At 39.6% G+C, this 20,904-nt stretch overlaps 1 protein-coding gene across 1 annotated transcript in view; it reads left to right on the forward strand.

The window, feature by feature from the left end:
• Nucleotides 1-8,794, forward strand: part of RNF182 (ring finger protein 182) — a 30,987-nt gene extending 22,193 nt beyond the window's left edge. The window contains exon 3 of the mRNA XM_054284847.1: nt 4,523-8,794. Within this exon, the coding sequence (XP_054140822.1) occupies nt 4,730-5,467 (738 nt within the window). The 5' untranslated portion in view covers nt 4,523-4,729 and the 3' untranslated portion in view covers nt 5,468-8,794. The remainder of the gene's footprint in view (nt 1-4,522) is intronic.
• Nucleotides 8,795-20,904: the final 12,110 nt, after the last annotated feature.

Consider the following 20,904-nt stretch of genomic DNA (forward strand, 5'->3'; position numbering starts at 1 on the left):
ATTTGTTTTAGAAAGAATCTCCAGGAAAATCCAGTTCCCTTTGCTCAAAGCAGGGCTCAGTTCCAAGGCAGAGTGGCCTGACCAGAGTTGTATCCAGTCAAGGATATCTGTAAGGTTACAGATTTCATTTGCATCTGTCTTGACACATGTTCAGTGTTTGAATACCTTGTGTACTTTTTTTTTTTCCTAATCTGTAATTGAAATTTTCCTAATTATAACTTGTGCCTCTTGGTATCAAACAAGCAGATGAGACAAGTCTAGGTTCAGGTGAAAAGCTGGACATAAGAAGCAGTTTGAAATCATGACAGATACCAGAATTAATAAAAATACACACAATGCTTTAAAATCAGACATGGGGCTTCACTTTGTTCTCCAGTGACTACAAATTTCCTACTTTATGTGAAAGAGGTTAGATTTATCATGACTACCCCTGGATTTCAAGGTCAGAAAGAACATGCAGGTTGCAGCTCAATATTCGAAATAGCCCAAATATTAATGGAGCACATAATAGGCACATGCCTTCTTGTGGCATCATAAAAAAAAGTGTCTCGAAGAGGAGGAAAAAACATGATCATATAGACACTATCTCTTTTTTTTCCCATGCATAATATTGCTTTTAACACTCAACAAGTAGAAGTATGTGAATTGTGACATTTTTGGTGAGGGAGTAGGATTCAGAGGGGCAATAGTTAACCTCTTCCTTTCTTTAATTCCTTATTCTGCCTGCTTCCAGTAAATACTCAACCTGGGAAGCATGCAAAAGACCAGCTAGAAAATCTTTGATGTAGAGCAGAATTTGCTTGAAGGAGTAGCTAGCCATATTTCTCAAGAAATGCTTCATTTTCTCAAGAAATAGGAATTATTTGAAGCCAAATTTCTTTAAAAGCCTCGGTTTCCATATATTTTTAATAAGTCTCTGATTAGAGAACTTTTTAGTGTATGTGATGTATATAATAGCAGGGCAGCATTAATTAAACCCAAAAAGGTGGCAGTTCCCAGGAGAGAAAAACAAAGATCAGGAAAGTGGATATTGAGAAGGAAAAATTTCCATAAGAAATCAGGAAAGCAAAAACAAGAGAGGAAGCATTAAAACCCCCATAGAGCTGAGAGGGTAAAAAATGCATGAAAAGCATTAATAGGAACTAATGATTAAATTTTAATTTTCAAAGGAAAAGACGTATAAATAACAAATAGTAATAAGCAGTATTCGTACTAAAACATGTAAGGATAAATCCAATATCTAAAGTTAGCTGAAGAAGAAACAATCAATAATGTTTTATTACAGACAGACATTCTTTTAGAGACTCTGTGAAGTGAGAAAGATGATGAAAGTCGCTCTTTCTTGTACAGTACATTATATTAAAAAAAGAGTTTGAAAAAAATTTTAGAAGAGCTCATGACACAAACTACAATAGGAGGATCACTGTGCTCTGGAAATTGAGCTAATGTTCCCAGTTTAGCAACTGGGACATTGCTAGTCCCAGAGACTTGTTATTCCTTGTATTAATGTCAAAAATTAGCACTTAAAGGTGGTAAAATCAGCAAAACTCATTCAGTTTGAAACCTGTTTCAGGGAGAGGTGATCCATGTCCAAATAGAATTGGTTGAAAAGGGGATTGGTTTTTGTGAAAAGCCTGGAAATAATTAATTAGAAGGATAAACACTAAAATATCACAGTCTTTTGAGTTGGAAGTTTTGCAAGAAAGGTCATAATTTTCCATGAGAAGCAGACACCTATTTTAGAAGATTTTTGGTTAATCACGAATCTAGTTTTGTGTTGTAGGACAACGTTTGCCAGCAGATCACTAACAGTACCTTGTTGGCAACCCTGATTCCCCACAGGTACAGGATGTAAATGATACCCAAGATGTGAAAGTCCAAAACCATTGCTTTTTAGTTTGGCTTCTTAATTTTACAGCAGTTCTTTGCCTTCCTGTAGGCTGGCATTTCACTTTTTTTGGTCCATTTTGTGGTTTGTTCATCCTTTGGAAAGTTAGCATCTCGTGACATTTATAGCTACCTAAAAGTCATCTAGAAGATGAAATTTGGAATGAAATAAAAGGAGTAGTAGAAATTAATAAGTTAGCACACAGTGTAACAGAAAATAAATGATAAATTGTAAGTTCTGTAAAAGATGTCCTTTTTGTGTCATAGAAGATGTCTAGCTTGTACTCTTTGAAAATTGTGGATGGTCTAATGTATGTTTTGCCTGATGCAACCTGCCACCACAGTACAAATAATAAAAACAACAGTAAGGCAGAGATGAAAACCTTTAGAGCACTAAAGACAAAAATTGGAAGAGGCAGGCAAGGAGTTATTGAAGCAATTGAATGGGAAGGGGGCCATATCTGTAACAATTTTTAGAGAAATATTTATGCTTTTTTCACTATGTTGTCATGTTTTTTTCATTACTGCATTGTCTGGTGTTTACATCTTTGTTTTAAAATCTTGGACGTGAGTTTTACAAATTATGTTGCTTATATCCACCTCTCTCATATCTCTCCATCTTCTGCTGGATATACAGAAATGGAAAATGCTTAAAGCACAGTAAGAACAAGAGGCTCATGAAAGAGACTTCACTGATGGTTGGCAGGTAAAATGTATTGACAGAGGGAGCACGTTGATTAAAAGAGTTGCTTCCTGCCTCAAAAAAAAAAACATCTGAATTCTAGGAGTGAGTAATAACTTTCCAATGGAAAGGGAAAGAAATCACATATTTACTAAAACAAATAGTCAATAAATAAGTTTCTTTAAATAGGCCACTTTTTTATATTCCGACACTTACTGATAATGCAAGGGGCAGCTGGACACAAGTGCTGACTTTGCTCATCATTTGATTGTGGCCAATTCCTTGCTAGTCTAGCAATGAAGGGATGAGTTTGAAAACCTGTCACAGACATCTTTTATGAAAAATCCTTTCCGTAGGATTTTTCCTCCTGAGAAGCTGGGAAGCCTCAAGAACAAAACGTAAACAATGATTATCTGCTGCTGTGGAATGCAACAGGTGGATCTTTGATTGGCCCATCTTGGATGTTTATAATTAATGGCCAATCACAGCTCAGCTGGCTCAGACGGAGAGTCCGAGACAGAGCCTTTGTTATCATTCTTTCTTTTCTATTCTTAGCTAGCCTTCTGAGGAAATCCTTTCTTCTATTCTTTTAGTATGGTTTTAATGTAATATATATCATAAAATAGTAAATCAAGCCTTCTGAAACAGGGAGTCAGATCCTCGTCTCTTCCCTCACCCAAAACCCCCTGTGAACACCATCACAAAAACCTGCAAAATGCAGTTCTGCCCTCTTTTCTTTGAGCAAGCATGTGCCAGAATCTGGATGAAGTTTTTGTCTTCTGGCAGATAAGACTGGTTTTGTAAATGCTGGTGATTATTAATCCCCAGAGCACGTACTCCAGTGTAATGCCTTGTTTATAATACATGCACTGTTTCCTGAAGTCATGTCAGAAAATATGATGTTTGTTTAGGTGAGGCAGATGTGTCTGATGGCAAAACTGCTGCACAGAATGGCAGTGCAGCAGGGCAAGCATGCCACAGACCTCTCCTTACCTGAGGTGTGAAACAGCTGCCACAGCCATGGCACTCTTGAAAACCAGAGCATCTGGTGAATGCCCTTGGAAGACACATTAGCCTTCATCCCAGCAGCCACGTATTGAAGGAGACACTTGTTGCAAGCTAAAGAACACTTATTTTTGTAATTGTATGTCCAGCAGCTGGGTGGAGAAAATAAATTGGCTGCTCCACAAACAGAAAAATTAACAAAGCCTAATCCAGATTTGACCTAGAGCCCCACATAACTCTTTGCAATAACCCTGGACCTCTTTCATACCCGTTCCACTCCCCCAAACTTTTTACTTCCCCAGAGTATCACCAGCTTCCCCCTGGTTGCCCTCCTCTCTGGCTGAGCTACAAGCAGCATGCTGCCCATTCAGAGCAGAGGTTGGGGTGTGCTGATCACCCATTGCCCAGGATAAATGAAAATATCTTATTGAAAATATCTCCCCTCTACCCAATTGCCAGTGCTCATTTCTTTTTAGCAACTTAATTATCCTCAGTACTGTGGCCCTTCTGCTGATTTGTTTGAAATTGGACAGCAGATTCACAAGTTACCGGGAAAGACCAAAAGCTCCAGGTGTCAAGTCTCATTTCCTTGGGAAACCAGAGTTTAAATAAATGGTCACAGATCAGTGATTAGATTGCAGCTTCTGCTGAGAACTTCATGGGCTGAACCACTCAGAGCTTCAACTCTAAAATAAATCCATGCAGTATGATGCTAAGTTTCATCATCATAACTGTTAAATAGGCCTCATATGTCACAGAAAAAAGCTACCTTAGAGGTAGTTTTAGCAAAGGAAGCTGAGCTTGTAAAAAGTAGAACTTGCGTATTTCATTTGCTAAAGATTTCCTTCTCCGTTTTCCTCTCTCCCCTTCCCTTTGCTTTTCCCCTTCCCCTTCTCTTTCCTGTTTTTGCCGTTGCTTTCAACAAAAATTCCCCTTTGGCTTTTTCAGATGGATGCCTGGCTTAGAGTAAAGGACATGCAGTGCACAATCCCTAGCAGAAGCTGAAAATGGATGATGTCTACTGATGCTTTTCAATGATGTCATCTCCTCTTTTTCTGTTTGAGATGGGTGATAGGAAAATATTCTAAAATAAGACTGAGTGACCTCTTCATCCCTTGACTTCTCTTTCCACGAGCCTGAAAACCGCCTGAAGAAATGACCACTCAGCTACCAGAGGAGTCTGTGGAGACCCAGAGCTCAGATGAGCTCGAGTGCAAGATCTGTTACAACCGCTATAACCTGCGGCAGAGAAAGCCAAAAGTGCTGGAGTGCTGTCACAGAGTGTGTGCCAAATGCCTTTGCAAGATCATAGACTTTGGGGATTCCCCACAAGGAGTCATAGTGTGCCCGTTCTGCAGGTTTGAAACGTGCCTGCCAGACGATGAGGTCAGTAGTCTTCCTGACGACAACAACATCCTTCTGAATTTAGCTTGTGGGGGAAAGGGAAAGAAGTGCCTACCAGACAACCCAACAGAACTGCTGTTGACTCCCAAAAGGCTGGCATCTCTGGTTAGCCCTTCTCACACCTCTTCTAATTGCCTGGTTATAACAATCATGGAAGTACAAAGAGAAAGTCCCCAGACTCTGAACTCAACCCCCGTGGTGGAATTTTACAGGCCTACAAGTTTTGACTCTGTTGCAACTGTGTCCCACAACTGGACAGTGTGGAACTGCACATCTTTGCTCTTCCAGACCTCGATTCGGGTGCTAGTGTGGTTGCTAGGGCTTCTGTACTTTAGCTCCTTGCCTTTAGGGATTTATTTACTGGTATCCAAGAAAGTCACCCTTGGGGTTGTCTTTGTAAGCCTTGTTCCTTCGAGCCTTGTTATTCTCATGATTTACGGCTTTTGCCAGTGCGTTTGCCATGAAGTTCTAGACTGCATGTCATCTTGATAACAAATACAGTAAAAAAAGGTGTATTACCAGATGTGTAGCATAGTTGATCTATCCTGTTTTTGTATTCTTTGTATTCTTATTTATTCTTATTGTCCATCCCACTAAATGGAAGCAGTTACATGGTCCCTTTTTTCCCAACTGAATTTGACGCCCCTCACCCCAAGCATTTTTGAGCTAAGAGCTGGAAATAAAAATTGCATGTTGATTTTGAAGGGCTGAATTTTAGAAAGGAATAAAGCCAAATCACCAAACTTGGTGCCTGCTGCTGCTGCCACTGTTCAAATGAATAGGACTTTGCTTTGTATTGGACTGATCAAGTTAGTTCATGCTGGAGGATCCACCCAAGAAAAAATTACTGCAGCAGACACCTTCCAGATGCAAGTACTGCATCTCTTCATCCAAAGCATCTCATGCTCTGAAATACCTGTTATTTATAATCCATCATCATTTATAGCAAATTAAATCACTCTATTAGTTAATAGTCTAAGAAAAATTAAACAAACTACCAAATTTTTAGTTCTTGCTACAGCAAAAATACTTGTGGGAGGCCAATTTTTTTTTTTTTTTAATGTTAAAAACTTGTCTCCAGAACACTTTCCCCGAAGAGAAGCCCATTTTTCCTTGTCATACAGTTGCAGCTCACTGTGAAATATTCCTGCTAATGAGTACTTCTGGGGACCCAGCCATGTGCTTGGTGTTCTCCAGGTGCACTTATTTTAATGTACACACCTTAGGCTTCCTTTTGAGGGCTCAGAGCTCTGCAGATTTCTCTAGCTATGTTCTGTTATGCTTACCTTCCCTCTCAGCATTTGCACCACCACCACATTTCCAAGCCACCAGTCCTTCCTAATGGACAACCAACCTCATGCACATGTACTCTGTGGTAGCTGTGCTGGAGAATTTGGCTTATGTGACTTTAGCTCTCAAGATGGACTTTTATTCCCAACCATTAGGAAACAGATCTTCAATCAGTAATACAAATTCAAGGGAAAAAATCTGAAATGGTTAACTGGGGTTTTATTTGGTTGTTTTTTTGGATTTGTCGGTTTGTTTGTTTGTTTGTTTTTGTTCTGAGTTCACAGAATGAGCACTGTAAGGAGATAATGTGACTTTGGGAAGATTTTTGTTTAAGGCATAGTCCTTTAAAATGTTTTAATACTCTGAACTCCCCCTGTCACCACTGTGAGTTGATGGCAATCTAGATGTGGCAATTAGCATGTCTCCATTAGTGGAGCTCAGAGGAATTACTGATACTTTACCATTCCACAAATAGAACCAGGCCCTGTAAGGCTTGCTTGTATTTTGCATGGTTTAGGCTATTTTTTGAACTACTGGAAGAACACAAAAATAGGTAATATTTAATGTTTATGTGTATAACTAGGTCTAGCAACACCGCAGCTGCAAACTGGTTTTCTTGTGCACAGCAGAGTGGCGTTGAGCAGTGCAAGCCTGGTTTTTGGGTTTGGCACAAGACTTAGTCATTTCAGGGCAGTGTAAAAGGGAGAGGGGTTTCTTGCATGAAAATTGAATGTATGGCCTAACAATGTACTCTTAGAGCAAACAGACTTTGGTAAGAATGAAAAAATGACAGTGGGAAAAGCAGAGCCTGTCAAGAGGATTTGAAGTTAAGCTGGTTCAATTTTTGTAGATGGCACAGGTGGTATCTGCAGTTTTATTCCTATTGCAAACAGAGAAAATGTGGAAATGTAAAGGTCCTGCTTTTCTTGACCCTCATTTTCTAATAGTGTGTATATATGTGTGTGTATGTACATATAGACACATATGTGAGAAGAAAACTTACAGCCAAATCATAGTTTTCAAGTGTATGGAGTTATGGAGCTATGTATTGAATGATTAAAGGAAATGTTTCAGACTTTTCTGTAATGACAATAATTATACCTAAGATATTTTCAAAATTCCTAGAAAATGCTGTTCCTAAGTAATTGTTTTTAATGTTTGTGGTAAAGCACATGTAGTTAGAAGAGGAATCGTCTCCAGTCAAGGTTTGACTCATCTATGAACTCATAAATTTTAAGTATCCAACAACAATCATGTCAAAAAGAAAGAAAAATAAAAACCTATGTGGTTTTATAGAACTTCATGACTTTTGGAAAGTTGTATTTGTAGTGTTAGGGGTTTATATGTTTTAGGATTTGTTCAATTTGTCTGAATATAGTGTCTCTAATAAAGGGCTAACAGAGGATATAGGTTTTGCAAATGTGTGATATATATGAATTACCTCTGCACGACATGCTCTACAGTGCTACCTGTTGTTTTTTCCTTTTGATTTTCAGCTGATTATCTTATCTCCAGCACCAGGTATTTTGTACTCTGTTTTAAAACAGCCTAATTGTAGCAAAATTACAGTGGTATCAGTTACACATCACAGCACAAATTAATACACCTATTGTTATACTTCTCTACTTTTCAGACTGCCAGCCCATTAAATTTATGCTGTTATTCCAGGCTGTGCTGCATTTCTAACCCACTCAAAGATGCAAGCCTGCAAAAGCATATTGATTGTACAGCTATGCTGCCACTCAGCCAGAGCATGCTACTGCAACTTTGGGGTCATAAAATACCTATATGACTTACAATATGGCCATTGAGAATTGCTGGGAGATAAATCTCAATTATTTGTGGAGAAGAATTTTTGCTGTGTGACTGAGACTAGAAGAACTTCAAATATTACTCTTTCCTTATTTTTATTCTCTACCATCCTTTAGACTTTGAACTGAAAGCTCTTGTGTCCTCTGCAGTGGAATAACTGTGCTGAAATCAATGTAAATGGGGCTAAAATCAAGACTAGCTTACTTCTCTGCTTGGTTTTCCTTCCTTTTCTCTGACTGTTTTTCTCTCCTTAGAAAGTAATGGCTCCTGAGGTTGTAAAATACTGCCTGCACACCAAGGCAATTTCCTTTCAGTGGGATTTATTCCTGCTATGCCCAGACATGACTCAGCCAAGTACAAAGTGCTAGAAATTCATTACTACTGGATTAATTTAGACCAAATGAGATTTTTTTGTCTTGTTTTGTTTTTAATTCCTGCTTATGCTATGGATGCAGGCTCTATCCTTGCCAGCTGCCCATGCACAGTATGATATTGTGGTATCCCCTGAGGGCTGGGGCAGGATGATGCAGGAGCAGCTGCTGGGCACAGCTTAGGAAGGATGTGCTGAGCTGGGCCATCCTGTGAGCAGGATGAAGGTGAGGGAGGAAGCTCTGCAGGTGTGGCTTGAGCCCAGAGCCCAAAGGGCAATTAAGAGAGCGTGGGTCAACAGAGTCTGTGGGCTCTTACATAGGAAGTGGGGCTGGGTTGGGCTGACTGAGAAGCTGACCAAAGCAGAGGGGAGGTGTCTATGTCTGGGACAAAGGGGCTGTTTTGGATAAATATTTTGGGGTAGAGCTGCTGCAAACAGTTTAATGTTTTCCATACTGACCTTTCTGGGTTTAAAATTCATTTGGTAATTAAATTAATTCCCTGCTGTTATTACAGTTGAGTACATTTACTTTCCAAATGGCAAAGCATTGAACTTCATTCTTATTTACATGAATCCTTAGATTTGGGCATAATCCCACTGTTATGTTAACTATTTCAAGCTACAGGACTGGCCAAAGTAAGGGCTGATGTCTTTGATTTAGCTGCATTGTGAGCTTTGGTAGGTCCTGCTATATTGATTATAGGCCCACAAAATTGTATATGCTAATATGAAACACTTAAAATAGGCAAACTCTTGTCCTGATAACATTATTGGCAAACTTCAGAGTTGCCAGTATTTAACAATGTACCCAAAAATAGACCCTTCCTAACAGCCTTGATTACCTGAAGGTACAGATAAGTTGGTCAGAGCATGATGCTGATAACACCAAGGTCATGGCTTTGATCCCTGTATGGACCATTCACTTGAAAGCTGACTCCGTGATCCTTGTGGGTCCCTTCCAACTCAGAGAATTCTCTGCTTCTGTGGAGTCCAGCAGCACACAGCCAGATAGACAAGCACAGAACAGGAAAACACAGCTTTCCACCTAAGTGGCTACACTTTAACCTGAGGAAGAGGAACTGAGGAGGTTCACAGGATGGTAGATGATGTTTTTGAGGGAGTTCCTTGTTATTGGCTTCAGGGCCATTGTTTTTCTTAATTCTAACCAGTTCTAGTGGTAGGTTCAACTCACTATTCCTCTTACTTTTCTGCCCCCTCTCATGAAACAAGTGTACATGAGCTGTGGATAAACAATATTTTGAAATTATGCAATCTTTTCTACTACACTGAGTTTGCAGCCCAGTGCAGCAGGGCAAGGCTAATACTGAAAATATGGCAAATTGGAGCCAGGATGCAAGAGTCAGCAGGGTGCAGAGGGTAAACAGCAGCATGCTCTTGAAACAGTTTTGATGTCAAAGCAAGGAGAACATGGGGCTGTATCCTGCCTTGCCTTGGCTGGTTCAGAATTACTGAGAGGCTGTCCCAAGCATGGCTCAACAACCACCCCTGCATTACCTCTGGGACAGTTCACTTCAGCTGTGCATCTTGATTTCTTGCACAGGAGTTCTACATCATGATTTCATCTTCCTGCATGGATAGCAGGCAGAGTGAAAGATCCTCAGTGTTACACTTTTAAACATTTTTACTATCCTAAGGTTTCTCAGGGTTGGGGTTTTTTTTTCATTTCTTCATATTTATTTCTACAAAGCAAGACAGTGAACTTTTAGTGCCCTCAAGGATTAAAAAAAAAAAAAAAAAGGAGAGAAAAATAAAAAATGAGAACTGAGAATTTTGAAATAATTTTAAGATATTCAAAGTAGAAAGAGACCAAGTGTCTTTTTACTTTCATACTAGCAGACTAGATATTATCCTTTGAGTGACATCAGTAAATATTTAGTGCTGGCGATTCCTGAGGGAGTTGATAAGTCTGCTAGACCTTAAGCACAGACCCCATACTCCACTACTTTTCTGTAAAGCACCATTCTTCTTTTGCATCAACAACCTCTGTCAAAGTTGAAGCATCACAGTTCACAAAGAGTTCTGGCACAAAGAATAAATCCCCAGTCTGGGGACAGTAAATCATCTTTTTAGAGACACATGTGACAGTAGCAAAGCTTTCAGTGTTAGACCTTAAACAAAGAGAAGTCACCTTGCAGTCTGAATTGCTAGCATAAATTTAATTTTAAATCAAGTTTCATTGTGCCAGGCAGCACTACAACTAGAAAACTTTTTTTTGTTTTTCTGCCTTTTGCTATCCAAATGTGGTTTGCATTTTAAAAAATGTATTAAATAGTAGAAATCAGAGACAGATAGGAAGAAGCCTAATAAGTAATTTTATCCATTTCCTTCGCCCCTGTAGAGATGAATGCTTTGTCTAGTCTGGTTTTAAATATCTAAAGTGATGAGGCCTCCACCTCTTCCCACAAGGGACTTCTCAGCCATTTAATAGGCTTCTTTGTTAGGGAATACTTGCCTCATACTGATCCCATTTTTTTTCTTCTGCATAATGTAGTCTCTTTCTTCTGTGCCCACTATTTTAAATTTTATGAAATCTGGGAAATGTATCGTATTTATCCATTTCATACTGTAGCTGAATAATTCATTATCCTTGTTATTCAAGTAACAAAAGATATAAGCAAGCAGTAGCTGAGCAGCTAATACTCCACTGAGATGGTGTACCATGTACCAGTGGGTATATTTCCTGGCAAGTCCTGGCTGACACTGCTTTCTGCATTAGGGAGTGAAAAATGTCAAGAATGTCAAATGAAACTGAAGAAATGCATCTTCCAAGCGCATGCATGGCAATATTACTGAAATTTCAAGAGGTGCTGAGGCAAAGAGCCTACTTCTTTGGATAGAGCTTTTCTTTCTAAAAGTGGATGATTTTATTAAAAGTACTCTTTCAAAAAGCATTTGAATTTTCTTTTCATAAGAAAACCTCTAAGATGAGAATCACACTATGTCAAAACTCTTTAACTTGTTGAGAGACAAGGCTGGATTGATTGCCACTCACTGCTAAGCAGTTTTTGCTGACAGCTTAGCTCAGAAGAAAAAATGAATCCAGAGTTTGAAAAGATGCCTTTGCAACTGTGTCACTGGAATCAGATCTGTGCATGAAAAAATGACTCATGTTTTGACAACAGTAACTGCATTTCTGATTTAATTACAATATATTAGATAATCCTCTGCCTCATTCAAAGGACAAGAAGGAGCAGTGTGACTAAGAAAATCCTAGGTGGACAGCTAGATTTTATGTGGTTTTGCATTCATAAGCTACTTACTTATAAAAGCAGTGCTATGCTTTATGCTGACCCTGGGCCAGGTGGGAGGTCTGCTGGGTCTCTCTAACCTCAGAGCTGTAGTGGGTGCACATAAAAAAGGTATATGAACAGCCCACATGGATGTAGAGCTCCTCATATGCCTCCTAATATATGGCAATCCGCAGTTGGAGATCTCTTGAGATGGAGGTTGTGCCTGTGGGTTTCATCCTTGCCTATGGACTTCTTTGGATTCCTTTAAATGTCGTGTTTAACCCACTTATAGGTGCCCACTAGGCACCTATAAATTCCCACTGCATAGGGTCTCACAGTTTCATTCTGTAGTTGGTGGAAAAGATCTGCTTGTCTTAAAAACCCCTGAGATACTTCTGCCCTACTTATTCCAATAAGGAAAGCAGTTCTGAGGTATGATGGCATTATTTCCTCTACACTCCCCAGAACTTCCTCTATCCTTGGAGATGGTAAAGTCAGGGTTTTATCCCTCAGCTGCCTTCTGTCCAGTCTGTTTGATCTCTCCTTAGGCAGCAGGCTTTCCATGCTCACCACCAGCCACTGCACTTGCCTGAACCTTTTCTACTGCTTCCTCTTTCTTACTTTGAGGTGGGATGAAGCGATTAGAAATAGATTCTGCTATTTATTGATAAGCCATGTAACCACATAAGGTACCTGTACTCCTACAGCCATGGAAATGACTTTGTCATTTTTATTGGTCCTGACAGCACATCTGAGGTGTTACACTTGATTATTGTTATTTTATATGTTATATGGATGTGCATTGATAAACCCACTAACATGTGAGTTTATCCTGTGCATTCTAATATCCCTGTTTAAATTGTCTGGTTCAGGTGGGTGCAGGAGACGGTAGATTCCAGAGCATATTTAATTTAATCTTGGCATAGACTGTATGGATTTTAGCTCTATTAAGCACATGGCCTGACACTGCTGGACTGAGCAGCCACTCATCATCTCTCCCTGCCATAGTGGTGGCATCTACCTCACCCACTTGCTGCAGCCATCCCAAACTACAGCCTAGAGCCTTTTTGATTGCACAAATATGTTTTTCTTTTAAAGACATTTTACTGAATCTTTTATTTCCTTAAACTCTGTGGCCTTTTTCATGTCCTTCTTTCTTCCTTCCAAGGAGAGGAGGTGCTCTCAGATAAAATTATTAATAATGATGCTGTTTAGACAGTAAGCCTATTACATTGGGTTCTTCATATTGCCTAGTAGGGCAAAGGTTTGGGGTCCTTTCCTTCAGAAATCCTACCAGATATAAGCAGGGACCTCAGCATTTTGCTGTCCAGGGCCTCACAGATGGCTCCTTGCAGCCCTTGGGTTCTTCATGCTGATGCTCTTTACATCAGTGTCCCATCTTTTAGTTAGAAAAACTGAGTCACACTAAGGAAACATTATTATTGCATTAAAACTAGATAGAGCTTATTTTCTTTCAGCAAAGAATTAAATTATGAGGCTGAAACTTTTTGGGGCACTTCCAGGGTCAGCTGCAAATCTCTAACAACTTTTTTTGTTTATTTTAGTAATTAAACACAATAATAAAGCCAGGTCAATGAGGCTGCATGAATCATGCAGGTAGTTAATGAAGTTTCACAAGTAGGTGCTGAAAATGTTGGGGGAGAAAAGGGATTTTAAAAAAAAGGAAATGGAGGAAAAGGCTTGCTCACACAATAGGGCTTGGGTGGAGAGGGCAAGCAGCTGTAGATCCTCTACAAGAGATTGCAGAAATAGTGCACAAAGACAGGTAGAATGTGCAGAATGTGTGTGTACGCTCCAGTGAATTATGGACACATTGTAGAGTGAAATTCTCAATCCAACAAACTTGAAAAAAGGAAGTTTTAATCATATATTGCTTTACTTTTTACTTTGTCACAAAAATCCATAGGTTTTAAATTCCAGATCAAGTTGAGGCTTACCAAATGTAACATGAGTTTTATGAGAGGAGTTTGGCTGCTGTAACTTTGCCTTCTAAACCTGTCTTTTTTAGAATAATGAGGAAAAGTCATAATGTGGAAACTTCTTTTTGTTTGTGTTTATTTCATGAGTGAAACGATGAAATCTACCATAATCTTGCAGACAAGGAAACTATGACATGGAAGCAAATGGCAAAAATATAACCATTCCTATCTGAAATAATTAAGTACTAATGTAAAACCAATTGTTTCACTCAATAAAACTTTAATTTTTCAGTAAAGATTTGTCATGATAAGCATATTTCTTAATGTCTGGTTTTGAAGGTCTTTCAGATTTTATTCCTGTTATTCATTGGAACAGTTTAAAAAATAGACTGAAGGGGAGTATGTGATAGTATTTCACAGTGTTTTAACCAAATAGACAAAATATTTTGTTTACTGCACAAGTATATAAAGTGTTTTGTGCAAAGGAAGACTGCAAGAAAACTGAATTAAAGCTAGACAAATTTCTGGATGATCGCTCAACCATGTATTTTTAAAATAAAATGACAGCACGTATGAGGGAGCATTCCAGGTAGCAGCCAGCAAGTAGTTTGCAGCATGTATTTTGCATTAGAGTCCTACATTTTCTGGCCTTGCCAACTGGTTATTAAAAACACAGGGCTGATTCCTGGTTTAGAGAAGGATGTTCTTGCCTGAAAATCCTTAGTGCAGGCACCTCTAAAGCCCAAGTCTACATGTGTTTGCTGCTTTTGGAGGCAGCCAGCTGCAGATTGGGTTGTCCCTGGCATTGTCAGAGAGGTGTCAGTGGAGCCTGGTCTCAGGGACTCGGATGGGATTTGCACACACGTGCACAGGGAAATGGAACTGCTCAGCCAACACACGCTCCCCTGGCATGAATTATTCCTTCTTTTAGCAGGACTGCAAGAAGTAAGAGTGTTGTGTAATTCTGCTGGCTTCAGGTGCAGCCAGACCACAAAAGTGTAACTCACAGAGGTGCAGTACGTGATCTTGTAGAAGTGGGTAGAATAGGAAGATTTATTCACATTTACCAGTATGTGGCCACTGGGGTAATTTGTATTTTGAATGGATGAGACTTTGGTTTAGTGATGGCTAGATATAAAACTCATGCAGTGCTTCTTTATTTTTTAAATTACAAAACCTTCCCTGCCATGCTTTGCTTCCTTCTTCTCTGTTAAGCTGGGATGGCCCAGAACTGATCAGCTTTCTGATACCCAGATCTCATGAGCCTCTAAGCTTGCAGATCTTTGAACCCTGGATTGTAGGCCAAACCCACTCTGAGCTGAAAGCAACCCATCCTTGGAAAAAGGTGGATGTGTGTGGTAATCACATATCCTCTGAACAGAGGATTTTCCTGGAAAGCTGTGAGAAGCTGCAAGAAAGCTCAGAGAAAGAATTAAAACTATTATTACCTCAATCTCTGCCCCTGGCAGGCAATCTCTGTTTGTCAAAGATGTTTACAAGAAGGAGTTGTCCCTTCTTGACCAATAGGTGAGAGAAGATTCCTCAGACTACAAGAAAAACTCCCTCAGACCTCCTTGCATGTTGGTCAGTGATGGTACTAGGGAAGTTAGGGTAGCATCCATGGGGAGGCAAAGGGAAGTGGGGGAGCAGGAGTGGGGGCCCCCAGAGGGGACAGTTGTCACCATGATATTTTCTGAAAAATCCCTTTGCCAGAATTTTTCTCCTGAGAAGCCTCAGAAAATAAATGTAAACAATAATTATCTGATTGCTTTGGAACGTGGTCTGGAGGTTGTTTACCAACAGGAGCATCTTTGATTGGTTCCATGTGAATTGTTTTTAATTAATGACCAATCACCATCAGCTGTGTCAGACTCTGAGGGGTCAGTCACGGTCTTTCATTATCATTGTTTTCTAGCCTTCTGATGTATCCTTTCTCTTTCTTTAGTATAGTTTTATAATATAATATATCATATCATATATCATATCATATCATATCATATCATGTCATAATCAGCGTTCTGAGAACTTGGAGTCAAATTCTCATCTCTCACCTCGTCCTGGGGACCTCACAACACCGCAGACAGTGATGTGTAATGAGTAGGGAAGGCCGTGTGGTTAGGAGGTGAAACAGGGAGGTGGAGGCTAATGAAAACTCATACCCCATCCTGAACTGAAAAACCTTCTGTAAAGACTCTTTATGCATCAGTCTTCCCTAAGGAAAATTTGTCTGTGAGCAAATGGCTCGTAAAATTAATACCAGTGACAAGTAAAATTGGGCAAGAAAAAGTGAGACCATCACTGGTTAGCTTGGAGGCTCTCCAGTCAGGCATGTCAGATGAGTTTTTCCTAGGCTAAAGATTCTGCTAAAGCTGCCTCAGACCTATCAGTGGTCCTCTTCAAAACTTCAGGAAGGATATAAGAAATATCAGGAAGAAGGGAAAAGACAGATGTGTTTATATTTTTCAAAGAGGATTGGGTAGGAGCAGGGAATTAGTGACTGGTCAGCTCTCTGCAGCTCTCTGTGGTTCCCCTGTTATACTTGAAGGCAGATGCAGGACTACCCATTGCTTCTGCTATGATTGTATCTCTGAATGATTGAAAAATTTCATATTTGTTATAGTAAAGGAAAAATCCAAGGTGAAGGTAAAAGCATAAAGGGAAAAATCTACTATAAAAAAATACGCTGTAGGAGTTGCATGCCTCTGAATCACGTAGGATTCATTTAATAACCAATTGTTTCAGTAAAACTGTAGTGAAAGAAATTTCCTATTGACAAGGGTTTACTTCAACAGCTGCCAAGCACAAGTCAAGGAATGTTTACTTTGGTGCCTTTGTCTGACAGAGAAGGATTGTTTCTGGCAAGCACTTTATATTGTATTAAGATATCAGTCAAAACAAACAAGAATGTGAAAATTGCATTTCAAAAGTAATCTAAAGCCACCGTGCAGAGTCTCAAACATTAAAGGACACAGCGAGGGTAGGTGTGTTGGTATATTCAAAGAATGGCAATATATTTGCCTCTTTTATATTCTTGATGTGAGTGAAACTCTTCTTGATCCATGGATCTATTCTTTTAGCACAGACAATAGTGCTCAGACTTTACAATGGCATTGACTGTTGTTCCTTGCACCAAGATATCCCAACCACCAATGTGCTTGTGCAAAAAATTTGAGCAGTTAATTTAGCTCCAGGCAAGTCACAAGTAACTCCTGTATTTCCACCATCCAGTACCAGAAGGGCTAGAGAATAGGGAATACAGCAGATCAAAGCAGTGTCATTAATATATTTAAAATCCTTTCCAGTAAACAATTTCTAGGCTGCATATAGCAAATAGCAAGTTAAAAATACTTCAGGTATGTAATTTCTTCTTTCAGCTTTACATGGTTTTCTTAACATATGACTGTTGAAAGAGATTTTCATGAGTGGTTTTTTTTCCGGTTGCTTTGCTGTACGACTTCACCTTTCAATTCTTCAAGCTGACAAAACCTTCAGTAGCTCAGTATACCAGAAGCTCCTGCTGTTAGTCCCACTGCAGCACCTTAATTGCAAACCAGAGATGATAGCTCATGTTCAAAGAGCACAGACAGAGGTAGGACCAGTGATCTATCTGAGATCTGTTACAATGGGAAGCCTTTCTGGGAATGCTGCAGGCTAACAGAGAGAGAACAAAAATTTTAAATGATGTGTCAAGAGTGCTCCCCAAACCAAGGGAAGGCTTCCTCAGGTGTGAAAAGCTGTACACTCCATCTATCCTCAGGCACAGCACCACACCAAGATGTGCCTGTATGTGAAGGATCTGATGTTACTGAAGTCACTGATGGGGTTTTCTCCTTCCTTTTCTGTGGGTAGGGGAATGAGTGTATAGGATGCCTCCTACATGTAGTGGATGACAATAAAACCCACCAGCATGCTTTAAAAACATAAACATATATGATTGTCATCATGTTAAATGTGACACAGTCAAAGAAATTATTCTTGCAGCTGCAGCAGCAAAGGGTGAAGAATGAAGATGGAGAATGGCAAAGTGTGTTGTTAGATCCCAGCAGCAGGTGCAAGGGAAGCTCTGCCTGCCACACAGGTGAGTCCTGCTCCTACCTGAAACTTCCATGGTGCTGGAAAAGGAACCTCAACAAACTGGTCTTGGGTAAACTTCCAGTTACCATAAACCATGGGGTGCATGAATGGTAAAACAAGAAATCCAACACTCAGGAAAGTATCTTAGAGCAGGCAACAGAGAGGTAATTTAGATTTGCTGAGGGGACCTGCTGTTGTAGCATGATGACCTAAGGAGGTTTCTCAACCTGGAAATCTCCAATGTCTGCCTCCCCACCTGTACCAGGCAGCTACAACTCAATGGATACCAGGATGATTGGCTGAAGCTATGTCATTGCTCACCAGAATGGGCCATCCCTGAGCCAGAAGTGGTGGAAAACAGGAAAAGCTGCAGGATGATGCAGCAACACATACGTACAAATGCTGCATTGCAAAGTGATGCAATATAGGATCAGAGACTTGTACTGTACAGGCTGAGGCAGTAAATCAGTGAGGGCAGCACTGTAACAGCATGATCTTCTCTGAAAGCTTCTCACTGCAGTCTCATGGGATCCATTTGACACAGGTATTCCTCTTTCCTCATCCAATCCCATGGATAAGAGCTGGACCTTAGTGATAATGGGGATCCTTGAGCCTGTGCTGTCCAAGCAGTTTATCCTGAAACTGCAAAGAGAAATGGAAAAGAGGTGTAGACAGATTTGGGTCTTCATGGAGACAGATTTGAGTCCTGTGAGTCTTCACAGGTGAGTCCTTCTGCATCGAGGATGGTCCCTGTGAAGCACTGAGGTTTCTTATCTTTCTAAGTTACTTTGCTAAAAGTCCACATGCCCTGCCACTTCCCTCAGGCAAATGATGCCCTGAATTGGTCAGCAGTATTGAAGGCCCACAGCAGAATCTAGAAAGGTGTCAAGGTTAGCACTTCCTTGTGGAGTACTTATTTGAATTTTGGGTTTGCACAGTCTACTACATTAGGTAATCCTGCCATTGCCCTCCAGCCGTCTTTACTTTGATGAGCTCCTCTTATGCTTCTAATTTGATATAATCAATAACTTCCTGTTAAGATTGATATCCCTTGCCATCTTTCTAAAATGCAGTCAGAAGGTCCATAAAAGGCAGGGAATTCACAATTTTATAGAACAAGATCAGCCCTGAGTCTTCACATAAGTCTCTACATAGGGCCTGAGTACATGTGAATAAAACTGACCTCCTTTTATTGGATTTGGTTTGGAGAGAAGTGTGATTTACCTTACAAGATTCCTGTCAGTGAGGTGACTCTGAATTTGCCTCGCTCAGAAGGGGTTTAAAATGAAGATGGTATCCTTGTGGCTCTAAGTCAGGAAAATATTCAAGTGTGTGCTGCTGTAAGACATGGGTCTTAGCACACTCTATTGTCAAGGAAATTTATTTTTAGACAGAGGTGAATTTAAACAGCATATGAAAACCTGTCTTGAACTGAGACACAGTAGACAGCATTAACCTGGCTGGATTTCCCTACTGGCATTCAGTTTACCTAAGTCATTTGAACCACTAGCAAAAAGAAAAAAAACATGTGGTCGAAACTTTGCTAGCAATGGTGTTTGCATACACTGTAAATGTGTCATCAGTTGCCTTTTGATCGTGTTTGTAACACTGAACTGTTAATTACAGTCTTGTGTAATCTTGAATTAGTAATTACAGTTTGGTGTAATCTAATGCCTTAAAATGTTTTTTTTTACTTGTATTTTTGTTATACTAAATTCACTGGTGTTGCATAAGCTTTGCATTAGTACTGGTCGCTGTTGACATCAAAATTAGTAAGTAAATTTAGCACAATACACTAATGTGCAAATAGAATCCTTCTTAATGAGTCTTTGGGGGATTTTTTTAGATCATCCCTTTTTTCTCCCCTTAAGACTACAGCAACAATACAAAGCATCTCATCTTTACCTTCCACAAGTGCTGACTGCCTTCATGCATTCTTCAGCCTTCTGCTGTGTTTCCACAGCAGCAGCAATCTTCACAGTTCACACAATAAAATTATTAAGTAAACTGTCATAATATTATGGTAAGATAAATCCATCTACCTGGCCACAGTTCATTTGCATTTTACAAATCATCAACAAATTTTATATGGAACATGTGAAAACAAAACGCTTTTGACAAGAGATGGAGATTATTTTGGAGTTCTTTATTAGTGTGGATGATGGTAATAGAAGATATGTAAATCACTGATATACTCCTGCTCATTATGGAGTTCTTTAAATATAGTAATAAACACATTTGAAGCACTTTGCATTGTTTAAATCAGCTCAAATAGAAACCAACCCACAGATTTCTGTGACATTCTGTCTTAGGTGCTTAGAATGAAAATGATGGAGAATGAGTAGCTGAACAAAAGGTGGTTACCTAACCTCTCTGAGTCCTGAAAGCTTGTAGATTGCAGGTTATTACAGTGCCTAAATGATAGGAATATTTTTGATAAAAACTTTCTTCTACCTCACTGAAAAGCCACAGATCAAAAAGCAATGCTGGAGCATAGGGGATCAAAGCCAATTTAGGCTGGCTGCTTTGTTTATTTTTATGTCTTTGCATTTTCAAAATGGGTTCTAATTGTTTCTTGAAATGCTCCTGCCTTTAGCTCTATACTTCTGAATTCAGTTTATTTTAAGAATTTGGTCTTCATTCACCAGCAAACTCCCACTTAAAAACAATGCAGCCACAACAGTGGCTCTTTATTTCTAGAACATATAACGCATACAATTCTTAGAGAAAGGAGAAAAATGTATTTTTCTAACAAAAGTGAGAGAATTATAAAACCACACCAAGCTAAAAGTAAGTTTGAGCTGCTGGGTGTTATTCTGTGTTTGCAGCTCCCTCAGGAGTGAAGAGGAGGAGATCCATGGTACCAAACAGCAGGGTCTGGTCCCGTTTGAACACAACATTTATAGCAGTTACCAAAAATGTCTACAAAGACCAGTCTTGTGTATGGGTTCAGTGATAAAATACAGGATTCTAAGGTATGGGATCTACTGAAATAAATCACAGCTTCTCTGAACTACATTTCACATATAATTTGAAATTACTGACTGCAAGATTCCAGTTACTGGCAAGTTTCTGTGCTCTGTGGCATCTTTGGAGTTCCAGCAGTGTAACTGAAGTGAGCTTACAGCTTCTTTTCAGCACTAGGCAGAAAGCCATTGCTGTCACTACCTTCATGTTATTCCATCAGTA

This window comes from Melozone crissalis, unplaced genomic scaffold (genome assembly GCF_028551555.1).
Source record: "Melozone crissalis strain CALT ecotype California unplaced genomic scaffold, PUWL_Pcris_2 ptg000042l_1, whole genome shotgun sequence".
Lineage (NCBI taxonomy): Eukaryota > Metazoa > Chordata > Aves > Passeriformes > Passerellidae > Melozone > Melozone crissalis.